Source organism: Pleurodeles waltl, chromosome 8 (genome assembly GCF_031143425.1).
Source record: "Pleurodeles waltl isolate 20211129_DDA chromosome 8, aPleWal1.hap1.20221129, whole genome shotgun sequence".
Lineage (NCBI taxonomy): Eukaryota > Metazoa > Chordata > Amphibia > Caudata > Salamandridae > Pleurodeles > Pleurodeles waltl.
The window spans coordinates 122,547,838-122,562,441 of record NC_090447.1 but is presented as its reverse complement, the minus strand read 5'-3'; the positions used below and the strand labels follow the sequence as shown (position 1 = coordinate 122,562,441).

At 43.5% G+C, this 14,604-nt stretch overlaps 1 protein-coding gene across 1 annotated transcript in view; it reads left to right on the top strand.

Moving 5' to 3' along the window:
- Positions 1-4,551, top strand: part of GDPD4 (glycerophosphodiester phosphodiesterase domain containing 4) — a 167,154-nt gene extending 162,603 nt beyond the window's left edge. Inside the window, exon 16 of the mRNA XM_069203911.1 lies at positions 2,381-4,551. Within this exon, the coding sequence (XP_069060012.1) occupies positions 2,381-2,484 (104 nt within the window). The 3' untranslated portion in view covers positions 2,485-4,551. The remainder of the gene's footprint in view (positions 1-2,380) is intronic.
- Positions 4,552-14,604: the final 10,053 nt, after the last annotated feature.

The window sequence follows — 14,604 nt, the reverse complement described above, 5'->3', positions numbered from 1 at the left end:
AGACCGCCAGTGGTGCCGGTTTTCCGCTCAGCGTATTATGACTGTTGGCAGTTCTCCGTCCTTTTTCGGACGGAGAGCCGCCAACAGCCATACTGGCAGTCGGCGGGGAAGTGGAGGTTGCTCCACCTCCACCGCCACGTCAACAGAACACCGCCCACCGAATCACGTCCTGTGATTCGGCGTGTCGATGTTCTGTTGACGGTGTGGTGTCGGCGGAGCAGCCCCCATGGATCTCATCCCCTCCCGGAGGATCGACAGACCAGGTAAGTCGATCGTCCGTTAGTGGAGGGGGGTGGGGTGGTGGTGTGTGTTGTGTGCGTGCATGGGGGTGTGCGTGTGGGTATGTAGAGGGGGTGTGTGAGTGCGTGTATGCATGCGGGGGTGTTGTGTGTTTGGGAACGAGTGCATGTATGTCTGTAGGTATGTCTGTATGGTTGTGTGCGTGTATATTTGAATGTGGGTGTGCGTGTCTGACTGTGTGTGGATGTTGGCATGTATGTCGGTGTGTGTACTTGTATGTGTGTTGGGGGTGCCTGCGTGCGTGTCGTGTGTGAATGAGTGATGTGCGGTTGGGGGTCGGGGTGGGGAGGGGGGTCCTGCCACCTTTGGCGGGTGGCTGGGGTGGTGGGGGGTGTAGGGGAAGGAGTTGGAGTGGGGGTGGGGGAGACCCCTATCAGTGCCAGGGAAGGAATTCCCTGGCACTGATAGTGCTCACTGCCATGGTTTTCATGGCGGTTCCAAACCGCATGAAAACCATGGCGGTCAGCCGGGTCAAAATACCGCCAGCGGTATAGTGATGGCCGCCGGGCTGGAGACCCAGGTCTCCAGCCCAGCGGTCATCTCCGCCCAGGCGGGCGGAACGGAGAAGTGGCGGATGGCCATGGCGGTTACATAACTCAAAAAATTTGACCGCCAGCCTGTTGGCGGTCTTACCGCCGCTTCTCCGCCGTCCGCCAGGGTCGCAATGACCCCCTGAATTTCTAAAAGAGGGCCACAAGAGTTAAAACATCTACAGGTTGTGAAAATGGAGTGATAAAAAAATGTTTTGAATAGTTCATGGTATTTATTTGTGTATGTATGCTGGTATTGATGTAGTACAAGTCTTGGGGGGGAGGATGGAAGCTTTTAAGTCTTTTATTAACATGTACAACTTGGTGAAACACTAGAGCATGTAAGTAGTGTTTCCACCAACCGGACTAGTGCCTGCGGCTCAATATTTATGCCGATAGCTTGAACCAGTTCAGATGAGCAGCTTAGTTACAGTTCTTACTTGCACACTGCACCTTTGTGGATTGAGGGTACTCTAGTGTTCAGTGCCCTCTAATGTTCAATGCTCTTCCACATGCACAGTGCACATATATGACAGGGACTGCAAACGTAGCTATATCGAGGCCCCAATTTCCAAAAGCTTTGCTCTGGCGCAAATCAACGTAAAGTCTACAAGGGTATTTTCGATCCAACACAAAAGGTGTTTTACCATGGAAAAGTACCTTTTCTCAGTGCAAAAAGAACTTCTTTGCGCTACCTTGTGTCATTTTTGCATCAAAGTATGTTATTGTGGTGGATCAACATAAATACCCAAAGGTTTTGAGGCAAAGCCCAATCTACTAACATAGTCAGACGGGCCTTACATCAGAAACGAATGTTCCGCCAGAAGGAGGCGTTAACAAGGGGGGGAAATGTTTAGTTCTCAATAAACAACATATGTATGTTTACTACAGTGCACAGCACACATCCAATGAGTTGCAGTCTTCTGAGTTTGCCTTGGCATAGGAATGTATGCAGTCAACCCACATAACATAGACGATTGAATGATGGGGGTGAGCAGATACTTGGGCAGAAGTGAGGGTGAGCAGTCAATCAATTGCTGATTATCCTGGCTGCTGCCTCTAGTTACCCCTTGTTTACACAGGTAGTTCTCTTTTATAACAGGCTGCAGCTTGCTGTGGATCCAAGGACAGGGCATACCTTGAATGAGAGCAAAGAGAGTGAAGCATCCTGTCACGAGCGACATTCTGGGGTAGAGCGCTAGACCTGCATTGGCAGTTTGGAAACAGACACCAGCAACTCCCATCCGTGTATTAATCTCCAGCCCAGCATCACTGGCCCTATGACTAATTCCCATGCAACCAGTCAGTTGGTTCCAGTGCTGACCAGTATATATGTTATGTGTGTGTGTGTGTGTGTGTGTCTGTCTGTCTGTCTGTCTGTCTGTCTGTCTGTCTGTCGGTTTGAGGCCGTGGGAGATTTTTATACTTGTGAGCATGCATCCCATTTAGTTGTTTGTTGCTGCACCGTATACAACCATCCCAATATGTATACACTTGAATGCCATCAATAAATTGGTATTAATCAGTTTAGTATGTTTTTTTTCTTCCAGAACTTGATGGTTCCCTTTCTGAAGAAAGTGACCTAAAGAGCTTACCCACAACCCCCAACCGATCACCCAATGAAGAGATTCCAGGAACCACCACGAATGCTTGAAAAGAGGGCGCACGAGAGCTGAGTGATATCAGTGCTGTCCCACTTACAGTAACCTCTCTGCGAGCATCTCCACAGTGGATGTAGATCAAGTGACTATAATGAAAAGGGGCATTATATGCCTGTGTTTGCATATCCACTAAACAATGCTTGTTCAGATGATTGGCTCCAAACACATTCTACTTTAATGAACCAAATGGCCTACAGAAAATTCAAACAGAAAATCTGGAATGTAAAACTGTACATATGGTTGGATTAATTTGCATGTGGATTAGTTCACTTGGATGCACATAATTTGGGATTCAAACCATATGTATAGAACTTAATTTATGCAACTCTATCGATGGAGGTGTGGCTGCTGGAGTACTTTACCAAGTGCTCAACGTGAACAGAAGGAAGTAACGAGGCATATTAGTAAATGTGAACTGTGTAAAGTGATGGACAGAGTCATACTGCATTCATTCAGTTTAGGCTTGGTCAAATAGTTTAAAAGCAGTACTGGGAAGATTCTCAGGTCCTGGAATCCTGGCAGCTCCTGCGACAGTCGGCTTCTGTCCTACACCAAACACTACAGAGTAACTTGTTGCATTAGTAAGAAGAACTCAGTGGAGAACCTATCTGTTTTTAGAATGTTTAGCTAAATAGAAATTGGATAAATATGGTGGTTGAATGTCCTTGCTAGCTTTGTGTGCCTACAGTACATAGAAATATTGGTGTTGTAGTCAATCATTGTTTTCTGTCCTCACAAGCGGGACTAAAATTCAACATTCGGCAATCTGGCTTGGTGGATCAGCACATCTACGGCTCATCGCTTTAATGTTAATTATCAATAACAATTATACAGGAACAATATGAACACACTCCGGAGACCACACAATATGTAGTACCTATACACGCCTAAATTTACACCAGTATATACTTAGAACATTTTAAAAACTAACCAATTGAAAGAATGTGTTTTAAGATGCCCTATTTGAACTTTGATGTGAAACAGGTGAGTGCCTATTTTAATTTTAGTCATCATTTGGGGGAGTGCCCTGATTGACTGATGTAAAAAAGGTAAGTGCCTATTTTGGTTGTAGTACTCAAGGTGGTATTACTCTGTTGAATGACGGCGTTGTAGTCATCGTGGTGGTAGTACTCTTTCGAATGACATTGCTTTACTCACCATGGCAGTAGTACAGTACTGAATTACGTCATTGTAGTCATCATGTTGGTGGTACTATATTGAATGACGTAGTTGTTGTCATCATGGCGGTATGACTAATTTTACTTAATAGCCCCCTATTGACCCAATAGCTTCTAATAGCCATTTATCTATTGATAGAGGAATCCTACCACTAGGCTTATCAGTTACCTGTTTTCCAATCTATGACTATCATTCATTTCTCTTTTATATAATGATATCTGGTTCTTGGGTTTCTCACACACTGAATACATTCCTGCCCAGTCTGTACTGTATATATTCCCCTCAGGAATAGTAATGGTTACATAATCCTAAAACAAGTGTGCTTCAGTCCTTAAGTACTTTCTCTGGCACTTTGGTTCAAACCTTGATCTGCCCACTTGTTGTTGGTTCTGAGACACCATAGCCCAACCCAAATAAAACAATGCTAACCAAGAAACATATTTTCATGCTGCTGTATTAAAAAAAATATTTTTAAAATATTTGTCACTTTATTGTACCTATTAAATATTGCCTTTACTGAGTACATTTCAAAAAATATTGCTACAAATTGCACAATACACATTTGTTGTTGTACCCATAAGCAATGTGTTTACTCTACCACTGTAAACAGCTCACAGATCACACAGCAGCCTTTATGTACTGCAGAAAGAATCGTACGTTTTGAAATGGGAATATAAGACAGGTCACACTGCCACACCCCACAATCAATTTTAATGTGGGTTAAATAAATGGTGAAATTTATTTAATATAAACAGCAAGTAAATATACTGAATACTGTTAGATGAGGACACTGAACACTGTCACCAGGAGTCTATGGTCCATTTCTAATCATGTTTTTGCCCACGTGCAATATACATTATAAATAAATTATCTAAGCTCTACATAGAAAATGCAGACCCTTATTAGCAGCCTGAATATCTCTCCAGCTTCTCTGAGTTTCACACTACAACTGCCCCACCCATGTGGACGGTACAGGGGGAGGAAATGCAAAAAACAAATTATTAATTAGTAGGTCAACTGTGTTTATGCATCACAACCCATTCCCAGGGGAAATGGGCTAGAACATCATGCAGGCAGCCATATGCCAAGAAATAACAGGGATTACAAACCCTAACTTAATCTCCTCCATTATATTATATTTTCTTGCTCTCGAAAATCTCTCTTGCTGACTCTGGATCAATGAGGATATGTTTTACTGTCCCAAGGTATTATAGGTTTTTTTTTAGGAGTCATAGTGATACTTCTTAACCCAACATCATTACTTCCTTCTTAATGTCCTGCAGACCCCTCTTTCGGGCTGGAAGGTCCAGCTGAGATTCAGCTCACCAAACTTTTGGGGCCTCTATATGTGAAGCTGCTTTTTGGAATGCCAGCCCTGTGACTATCTCTCGTTGATTCTGTTTCTCCAGTTCAACAGATCCCGCTACAGTATTGTTCCCGCTCCAGGAGTTTTAGCTCCATGAACTTTGTTGGGATATTCAGTGTAAGGGAACTCTCAGAGTCAAACACCATTGCCTGGAAAATGTGAAGCATCAGTGCTCTAATGTTCTCAGCCTCTAATATTGGTAGAAAACCTAGAAACCTCAACTGTGTCTCTCGAGCCGCCAAGTGATTCTCTCTTACATTCTAGGCTGACAATCGTGGAAACTGTACACTGCCTAAATATATCCCGGTGTCGCAGATGTCCATCATGGATGCCCACCAGCCGCTCTTTTTTTCTGCAGTTTCTGATCTAATACCACCACCTTTTTCTCAACCTGGACACCTATAGGGGCATATTTATACTTGTTTTGTGCTGAATTTGTGTCATTTGTTTACGCTAATTCGGTGCAAAACTAACTCCATATTTATACGTTGGAGCTAGACCCGTCTCGCGCCAGATTTATGGAGTTAGTCATTTTTCGGACGTGGAAACCTACTTTGTGTCAAAGTAGGCATTCTCGTGCAAAAAATTACTCTTTGGCCTTAGCGACATATTTATCCCCTGTGTGTGACGCATGGGAGGAAGGAAGGGTCAAAAAATGGTGCAAAGCTCACTTTGCACCATTTTTTTAACGCCTGGGTCAGGGCAGGCGTTAGGGGACCTGTGGGCCTATATTCATGGTGGGACACCATGGAATAAGCCAACAGGTGCCCGCCCCAGGGATACCTCCACCCACACCAGAGGGACAGCAGAGGATGGGGATCCCATCCCAAGTAAGTATAGGTAAGTACAGGTAAGTATTTTATTTTTGTTTTTAAAGTGCCATTGGGGGCCTTGAAATGGGCCCCCCTACATGGCACTGGGTGCAATGGCCATGCCCAGGGGACCCTTGTCCCCTGTGCTGGCCATTGGGGTAGTAGGCATGACTCCTGTCTTTTCTAAGATATGGTATGGATGGTTTTGTGTCTGAAAATTACTCCAGGCAGGTTAGAGTCATTTTTTTTTTTTTTACTCTAATCTGCCTAACGTCGTTTTTTGGTGCAAAACCCCCTTCTTCCATACCGCCAGCCCCAACCGACTAAGGTCATTTTTTTTTTTTATGGTAGCCTACCCTTTGCACCGGTTTGCACCATTCCATAAATATGGTGCCCGGCTGGTGCAAAGAAATGGTGCAAGCCGGTGCTAAACTTCTTGGTGCAAAACTGGATTAGTGCAGTTTTTCACCAAAAAGTATAAATCGGGGCCTTAGTTTTTAATTCCTCTAACTAATCTCCACGAATGAAAACACATTCTTGATACTCTGTAGTTTTGAAGTCTGACACCATTTATAAAAGGTGGGGATTCGCGAGGCGAAAGTTCCCAACTGGAGCAGCAAGACCCAGCTTGAGATCCAGCACAACCCACTGCCTCTGAGCTCACACTGCAGCCAAACTGGCCTGCAAAGGGAAATGCTGTCATGTGTGTCCTGTTCCATGCTTGATACACTGCATCATGAGGGTGAGTACCCATCCCACCCATCAAAAAGAACAAATCTCACACTGGAGTTCCTCGGATGCCGGAATGCCGTTGTCACCCCAAAAGAGAGTGGTGTGCTCTGCCATTAAGAATTTATGGAAGCAGCCACCTCGGTTCCTGATCAACTCAATCTTTCAGACTTCCCTTTTCCTGCAAGCAATAGAATCAGAGCATCACATGGCCCCATGATTGCTTCACTCAATAAATAACTTTATTTCGGCTAGAAGCCATAAAAGTATTCAATAAACACCATACCATAGTCATACAGTAAAAGCAGTTAAAAAATAAGAACAAAACACCACGTAATATATTAAGAAACCCTAAAAATTCATCTGAAATTAATTGTTAAAACACACAGATATAAAAACAGTACAGGGCAGACATCAAGTTTTAGAATCCTATAAACCTTTGCTTCTTAGTTCCACTTAGTAATCTTCTTCTGCCTAGAATATTTTTGTCTAAGATAAATTGTTAAGACACACAATTATGACAATTCTCTAGTTCTTATAGCCCATGCATTTTGAAGATACCTTACGACTGCAAAAACTACCTTGTCACTTGTATCACTTACCAAAATGCGTAAAGATGTATTGCATTCCCTTATCCCCATTGATCTACATAAAGGAATAATCCACTTCTTCCTAGAAGCCAGATTTCTGGGGCAAAAGAACATAAAGTGTGCAAGTGACTCTGGTTGCTCATGGCAAAAGTGACAAAAGCTCGAATTGTGATCTTCCTTGCTCCACCTCGCAGTAAATGTCTTGAGTGGCAGAATCCCTAACCTAAATTTGATAAAAAGGGCTTTAATATAGGGGGGATTTATGTTATCCATATAGGCCTCAAACTTGGGACTACATTTATGATCTAAAAACTGTAGTGTCCTGCTGCCTTGAGTTTTTTAGGACCAAATTTGCATCAAGATAGTCTCCCAGTAGCACCTCCTTATGCGTATTTTTGCTTCCTTGGTCAAATTACAAGGATCTCTCCACACCTCCTCCGTTTTGAGGAATTTACTCATGTCTCTAATATATTTAAACCAAGGAATTTTTAATGCACCACCATCCGCTAAAAGCTCAGCTGTTGCTGTTTGATAGATGGACAGATGTTCAGAAGTCCAAAGACGAACCCAGTGATTAAGAGGTCTTAAGGCAATTTCATTATGGATCTCGTTTAGGGCTAGATCAAATCTAAGGGGTATAAGAGGGGTACTCATCGGCAGCCGTAAAAAGTTGCGAACTAAATGGTTTTCTACCGTCGTCAAACTTCTAGAATTGCAGTAACCCCATAACTCAGCACCATAAATGGAAGCAGCCACTGTAGCTGCTTTGTATACTGTAATAGCAGGTGAAATATCCCCTTCTGTGATGTTAGCAATTTTCCTCCCTATCACTGCTGACCTCTGCCGGAGGACAGACAAGCTCATCCCAATCTGTGCCGACCACTGTTGATCGTCTGCTAGTCTGATCCCCAAATAGTCAAATTGACTAACTCTCTCTACCAGTTGTCCTGCTATGGACATTTTCCCCCTAAATGACTTGTGCAGATTAAAAACCATAAACTTTGTCTTAGTTGGATTTATTTCAAGGCCCCTCTTGATACAAAAGTTAGTGAAAGCATCAAGTTCATTTTTAAAACCCATTGGGGTTCTTGAGATCAATAGGGTATCGTCCGCAAACATTAAAATGGGGACAGGGACTCCTGCTAGCTTCGGGGCGTCATGATTACAGTACATCAGCTGATCTACCACACCGTTGATAAAGAGGTTAAACCGAGTGGGAGCCAAAACACACCCCTGTCTAACCCCCCTATCATCGGGTATGGCCACTGTCAGATCTCCGCCTTGAGACCAGCGTGCCTGGGCATAAGTACCCTCGTGGAGATACTTGATCAATCTCAACAGTTCTTTATCAAGTTGATAGGTCTCCAAGACATTCCACAATAAGTCCCGTGGGACCATGTCGAAAGCAGCTTGTAGATCGATAAAAGCCACATACAAGTGGCTCTTATTAAGTATCAAGTATTTCCAGCAAAGGAGATTGAACCTAAACTCCTGGTCTATTGTACTCACTCCTTTCCTAAATCCTGCCTGAAAATTTGAAAGGATATGAGAATCCTCTATCCATGTCTGCAGTCTAGTCAGAACCTGCTTACAAAATATTTTTGGGCTAACATCAATTAGACCTATTGGTCTGTAGTTAGTTGGTAATTCCCTTGACCCCTTTTTAAAAACAGGGAATATGATTGCTCCTTGCCATGTGGGGGGAAGTCCACCGCCCCTCAGTATCTCGTTACTAAGTGCATTTAGATATTAGGACCAAGTTCTGGGTCGAGACAAATACAGGTCGCCTGGGATACCATCTAGCCCAGAGGCCTTTCCTTTGTGTAACGCTTGGAAAGCCAAAGTTGTTTCTTTTAGAGAAAAAATATCCAGATCAAATTTAGATGATATAACTGACCCAGTAGTTGGTACATAAGAAGTAAAGGGCCTCTTGGATTTTGGTAGGGGAACAGTAGTGCTGCTAGTTTGAGCCACTCTATATACATTTCCAAAATGTAGCACCCAGATTTCTGGCTGGATTGCTGGGTAGTTCTCCACATTTTGTGAATGACCTTTTCCTGCCTCTAATTTCCAAAACAATTTGGAGTCCTTCTCATGGACAGCATCTACCAAACCATTCCAATATTTAGTTTCCCACTCTTTAGTAGCATTTTTCAATACTGTTTTGTATGCAACCCTAGTTTCTTTTATCTCTCGACAATTCCCTGCCTTCAGTGCTCCCAATAACTGTGTTTTGGCCTGTCGGCAGGAACTGGAGAACCATCTCAATGATCTATCCCCAGCTTCTACCCGCCTCCTTGCTACCTGGAAGTATGGTTTTAACCGATTGACCAAAATACTATGCAAATTAATCAGGTCAACCAGTACAGAGTCAATATGCTTCAAAGGAAGAAGCGTCGATATAACTACTTTATATATTGATGTCTGGAAGTTTACATCTTCTTCCACCAATTCCCATCTCACATTTTTATAATTAATTGGCACGGTTAAGACATTACCCTTCACCCACTTGGTCAGTGTATTACAATTAAATATGGAGGTTAAAAAGGATATACAAAGAGCTGGATGATCTCTATCGTCTTGTGGAGAAACAACCATATCGATAAGAGAATTCCAGAGTGTATCATCTACTAGGACATCATCTAGGCGGCTCGAATATGAACCTTTTCTATATGTAGGCAATGCCAGGGTATCTGACTTCGTATTCCCATTTACTATTCTTAACCCCTTTACTTTTATTAAGTCCTCTAATAAATCTAATGCTCCCCCTGTTTTCTTTGTTGCAACCTGGGCCGATCCTGATCTATCCCATGGGTCTGCGAGCTGGATTCCTTTTTGCTGGAAGTCATCCTTACAGCTCAGCTGCATATTATAGTCTCCTGAAATAATTAAGCCCTGTCACCCTGGTAAGAGGTTCAAAAGATCTGTAAGCAAATTTAGCAGAGCAGTCTGGATCTTTTGTGGGCCAGGTCTAATGTATATATTTACAAATACTATGCGAACCGGCCCCCTTGGACTACTATGCTCAACTTCCACAGCTAATATGTCCCTGGTGGGGGTAAATAGCTCCTTTGGAAACAGATCGTGCTTTAGCCAAGTTATCAAACCCCCTGATGCCCTACCAGATGGTGATGGGAGCGCAGCCTTCTGGAAGGTCCAGTAACCTGCTCTATAGATCACAGAAGTGGCCCATGTCTTCTGCAATAGAATAATATGATGTCGATCTATAAAACTGCACCACTCTGGGTTAGTTGTTTTTGGTAGCAGGCCTGCCACATTCCAAGACAAAAGTTTAATTAATGAGTTATTTCCATCCCCAGTATTTCGTAACCTCTCTTTAATCTTGTTTAAAGACGGTATAACTCCGCAATCCCTCCCTTCTGCTTCACCATTACAGTATATTCCTGCTTCTGCTTCAGCGCTACCCAGTGGCAGGTTACTTAAGGCACAGTGGTCCAAAACCTTTTTACTGGGTGTTACACCCCTCTCTACCTTCACTGTGGGGGCTTTGCATCAATCCATGATTGAGGTGGGGCTACTCCTACATCCCCGTCTTGAACTACATATACTGGGAGGCATTAGATTGTTAGAGCTCCCTCTGAAAAACAGGTCATCCATTGGTTTGGGAATCGATTGGTTGATGATTACTTGGGATGAAGTACCAGGTCTCGATCTTTGATCAAGCGCTAAAAGACCCTTGACTAAGCTCTGGCTGTTCAATTTCAGCCCTATAAGGTCTATTTCTAAATTATCACTTGAATATCGCTGGACAGTTACTATGTCATCCCTTATGACAGACCTACATTTCTTTACACCTCTTATCCAGTGAATTACTTTATTTTTAAGTGAATCCCCTTGTTCCTTTGATCCATGATTTAACTTAGGAATGATCATCATATATACATCATGCTGACTATGCTTAATCTGACTTAATAGAATACTCTGTGGGGGGGTCTTTGTTGCTGTTATCTAAAAGCTTATTTTTGTAAACCTCATGGTTTGCCCATCTTGTCAGATTAGTGTCACATTTATTTAAATCGACCACTTCAAGGGATACACGTTCTTCCCATTGGCAGTTCTGTGATACCACTCCAGCCCTCTTTCCCCTATATATGCCTGCCGTAGATGTTTCAGTGTGTTGGATTTGCATGGGTAGAGATTTAGGCTCAGGTTTAAAAGAGGATTTCCTTATGTCCCCAATTACGGCAGTTACGCCGTCCAACTTCTCGTGTATCATATGACTGAAGGATGTAAGATACTCTCTTAGGCTCACTATTTCGGCTCTTATTTGTACTAGCTGGACCTCAACAGGACGTTCCCCCTGGGTGACTAAGTGTGCTGGTGGCTCCTCAGCTTCCCTTGGTACGCTCCTCTCTATACTGGAGGTTGCCAGGGAGACAAGGGGTAAATAGCGCTTAGAACAATTTAGAAGAGGTGATGCACTACCCTGCTGATTAAACACGCTCAATTTGGGGCTCTATTAAGTTAGACGAAGTTTCTAATATAGCAGGCTCTAACTGAGACCCCTGTGGCAGCATAGGCAACAGCTCCCTATTCTCCGGGGTGAAAAAGGATTTTATACCTTTAGTTACAACATTGATCCCTTTCTTGGAAGACTTGGAAGATTTAGTGGCTAACAAGCTCTCTACTTCCTCAATTAGATCGAGGATTTCGGTCAATGTACAGCTTTCAGCAGCATGTCGAGGTATTTTCTTTGCCCCTCCCTGCCCAATGGAATTGCTGCTAGCTTTCCTTTTCCCCATCCTCAATAAAAATTCCTCATGCCCTGCCCTGCCCTGCCTCTTCCTGGCAATGACGGGCGAAGGACAGGCCTGCCCTTGGCCCGGGCTTTGCCCGGGCGCTGCCCGCGAGCTGGAGCACGAGCGTTCAAATTTAAAGGGGCCTCCTGGGCCTGCCCGTCCTCCTGCTGGCCGTAGTAACGCGCTTCCCGCGAAGCTGGAGCACGAGAGTTCAAATTTAAAGGGGCCTCCTGGGCCTGCCCCTCCTCCTTCTGCTGGCCATAGAAACGCGCTTCCTGTGAAGCGGGAGCACGAGAGTTCAAATTTAAAGGGCCCTCCTGGGCCTGTCCCTCCTCCTTCTGCTGGCCGTAGAAACACGCTTCCCGCGAAGCGGGAGCGCAAGAGTTCAAATTTAAAGGGGTCTCCTGGGCCTGTCCCTCCTCTTGCTGGCCGTAGAAACACGCTTCCCTTCGATTGCTTCACTCGATTATGGCAAAATAGGTGTCCGGTCAGTAGTCCAGTCTCTATAGATGCTGTAGCCAAATCTGTTGTGGGAACTGCATTGGAGCCTCTTGGTATCATTTCCGACCATGAGCTGAGGTGGCTACTCCACTATAAATTTGCTAATTAGACTTGAAAAAGGAGGAACAATCTTTTTTCCTAACATGAGCTTCAACCTGTACTTACTTCCATAAGCTTTCCCAAAACACAGGCTTTTGTTTCACTGCACAAACACAAAGAGGCATATTTAAGACCCCCTAGCACCATTCTAACGGCATATTAGCATAATCTTTTATGCTAATGTGGCCTTAGAAGGCCAAAAACACTGCACCATATTAACAAAGTGGCGCAATGCATGTATTGTGACACTTTATAACCCTTTGCGCTACATTATGCCTGCACCAGACATAATGTATGGCATAATGTATGGAAAGGGGGGCATTCCCCCTTTAGGGGGCCAAAAAAATGGCGCAAGGAAATCTAAGACATTTCCTTGCCCCATTTGTTTCAGCACTTTTAACCTCCTGCTAAGAGCAGGCGTTAAAAGGAGACTTAATGGGCCTCTGGGTGCTTTGCAGGATTAGCGTCAGGATTTTTGATCCTAATCCTGCGAAGCTCCGGACCAGCGTAAACAATTCTGACGCTAATCCCCTAACTACTGCCATGGTGCGTCATATTTTAAATACAGCACACACATGGTGGCATTGGGGCGTGGGCGCAAGAAAAGTGACGCTGCACTGTGTGCAGTGCCATTTTACATAAATTTGCCCCATTGTATTCCCAATTTAAGAAAGGAAGAATGTCATGTTTGGTGCAAAATGATGACATGCAGCCATATGCAACCACTCATTGAATATACACAACTTATTCTAAGTACAAGATATTACAATGGTAAGGTAGCATAATTTTCACAAACTAATTCGCTTTTAAAATGGAGAAATGGCTGGTCCTCAACTTCATGTTCTTTTGTGTGATACCAATAGAATGTGTCATACCCATGTCCCTGCAAGAGTTAAAGGAGTAAAGCGACAAACCATTTCCACAAAGGTAAATATATTTACGACCTACAGTGATTGATTTTGTTTTATTTTTTTTTATTACATTTGCCTCGAATTCATAAAGGGATTCCTGGTAGGCATAAACCCATTTATGAGTGTGGAGATCTCTACCACGAGTGAGGAGATCTTTGCAGTTGTAAATCTCACTCGAGGAGTCGGCAGTGGGTGTTCCAAAGTGTAGTTTACTTTGGAAGTTTGGGAACGACCACAAACAAGTTTTGTAGTCATTCACAAACTTGAATCAGACCCTGTCCCACACAGAGCAAGAATAATTTCCTTCCGGTGTGTCTTTGCACAGGGGATCCTACTTTCTTTCTGCTCATCCGTAAGTCAAGCCAGGTAAATCGAGTTAGCATCTTCTAGTCCAGAGGAGACTAAAGCCATAATGCATCCTGTGTAAGAAATTAGGCGATATTTTTATTCTTTTTTTAGCATGAGGATGCAGTTGGAGATTACGTTTCCAACTTAGGGTTTTACAGAGAGCTAACCATCAGTCATAACCCCTAAAGTTTTAGCTTGTGGCTTGGGGACAGGAGCGGATCCATCTCTACGCCAAACAGCTAGTTCCATAGGGTCAAGTTGTTGTGTAGTATCACAATTTCAGATTTATCCACATTTTATTAAAAATAATGGTTGCCCACCTACTCCCAGATAAAACCCATAATTGTTTTGAAAATTCTGCTAGTAAGTAGTGATGCCTCCCAGACAAAGGATGAGTCGTGAGTTGAATCATCAGCATAGTTGTAGCGCTTACAATCTTTGTTTCACAACTCTTCAATAAGAGGCCTGATGTAAATATTGAACAAGTGGGGGGCAGTGAGGATCCCTGCAATACTCCACATTTTGTTTGGACCGCTAGCGCCTTAAAGTGAGCCAGATGAACTACTTGCATGCCTTTTTCTAGAAATTACTTTACCCAGTTTAGAGCGGGTCCCTGCAGTTTTACACTTACTACACGGTCAAAATACTGTGGGTGATCGTGCCAAAGGCTGAAGATAAGTCTAATACGACTGGAGTGGATGAATGTCCTGTGCCCCTTCTATATACGCAAGTTGTCTAGCACTGTGAGTATGACAGACTCTGTGCTGAACTAAAGATAGCTTGAAGAGGGGTGGGGTCAAGATAATTGGTCTCCTATA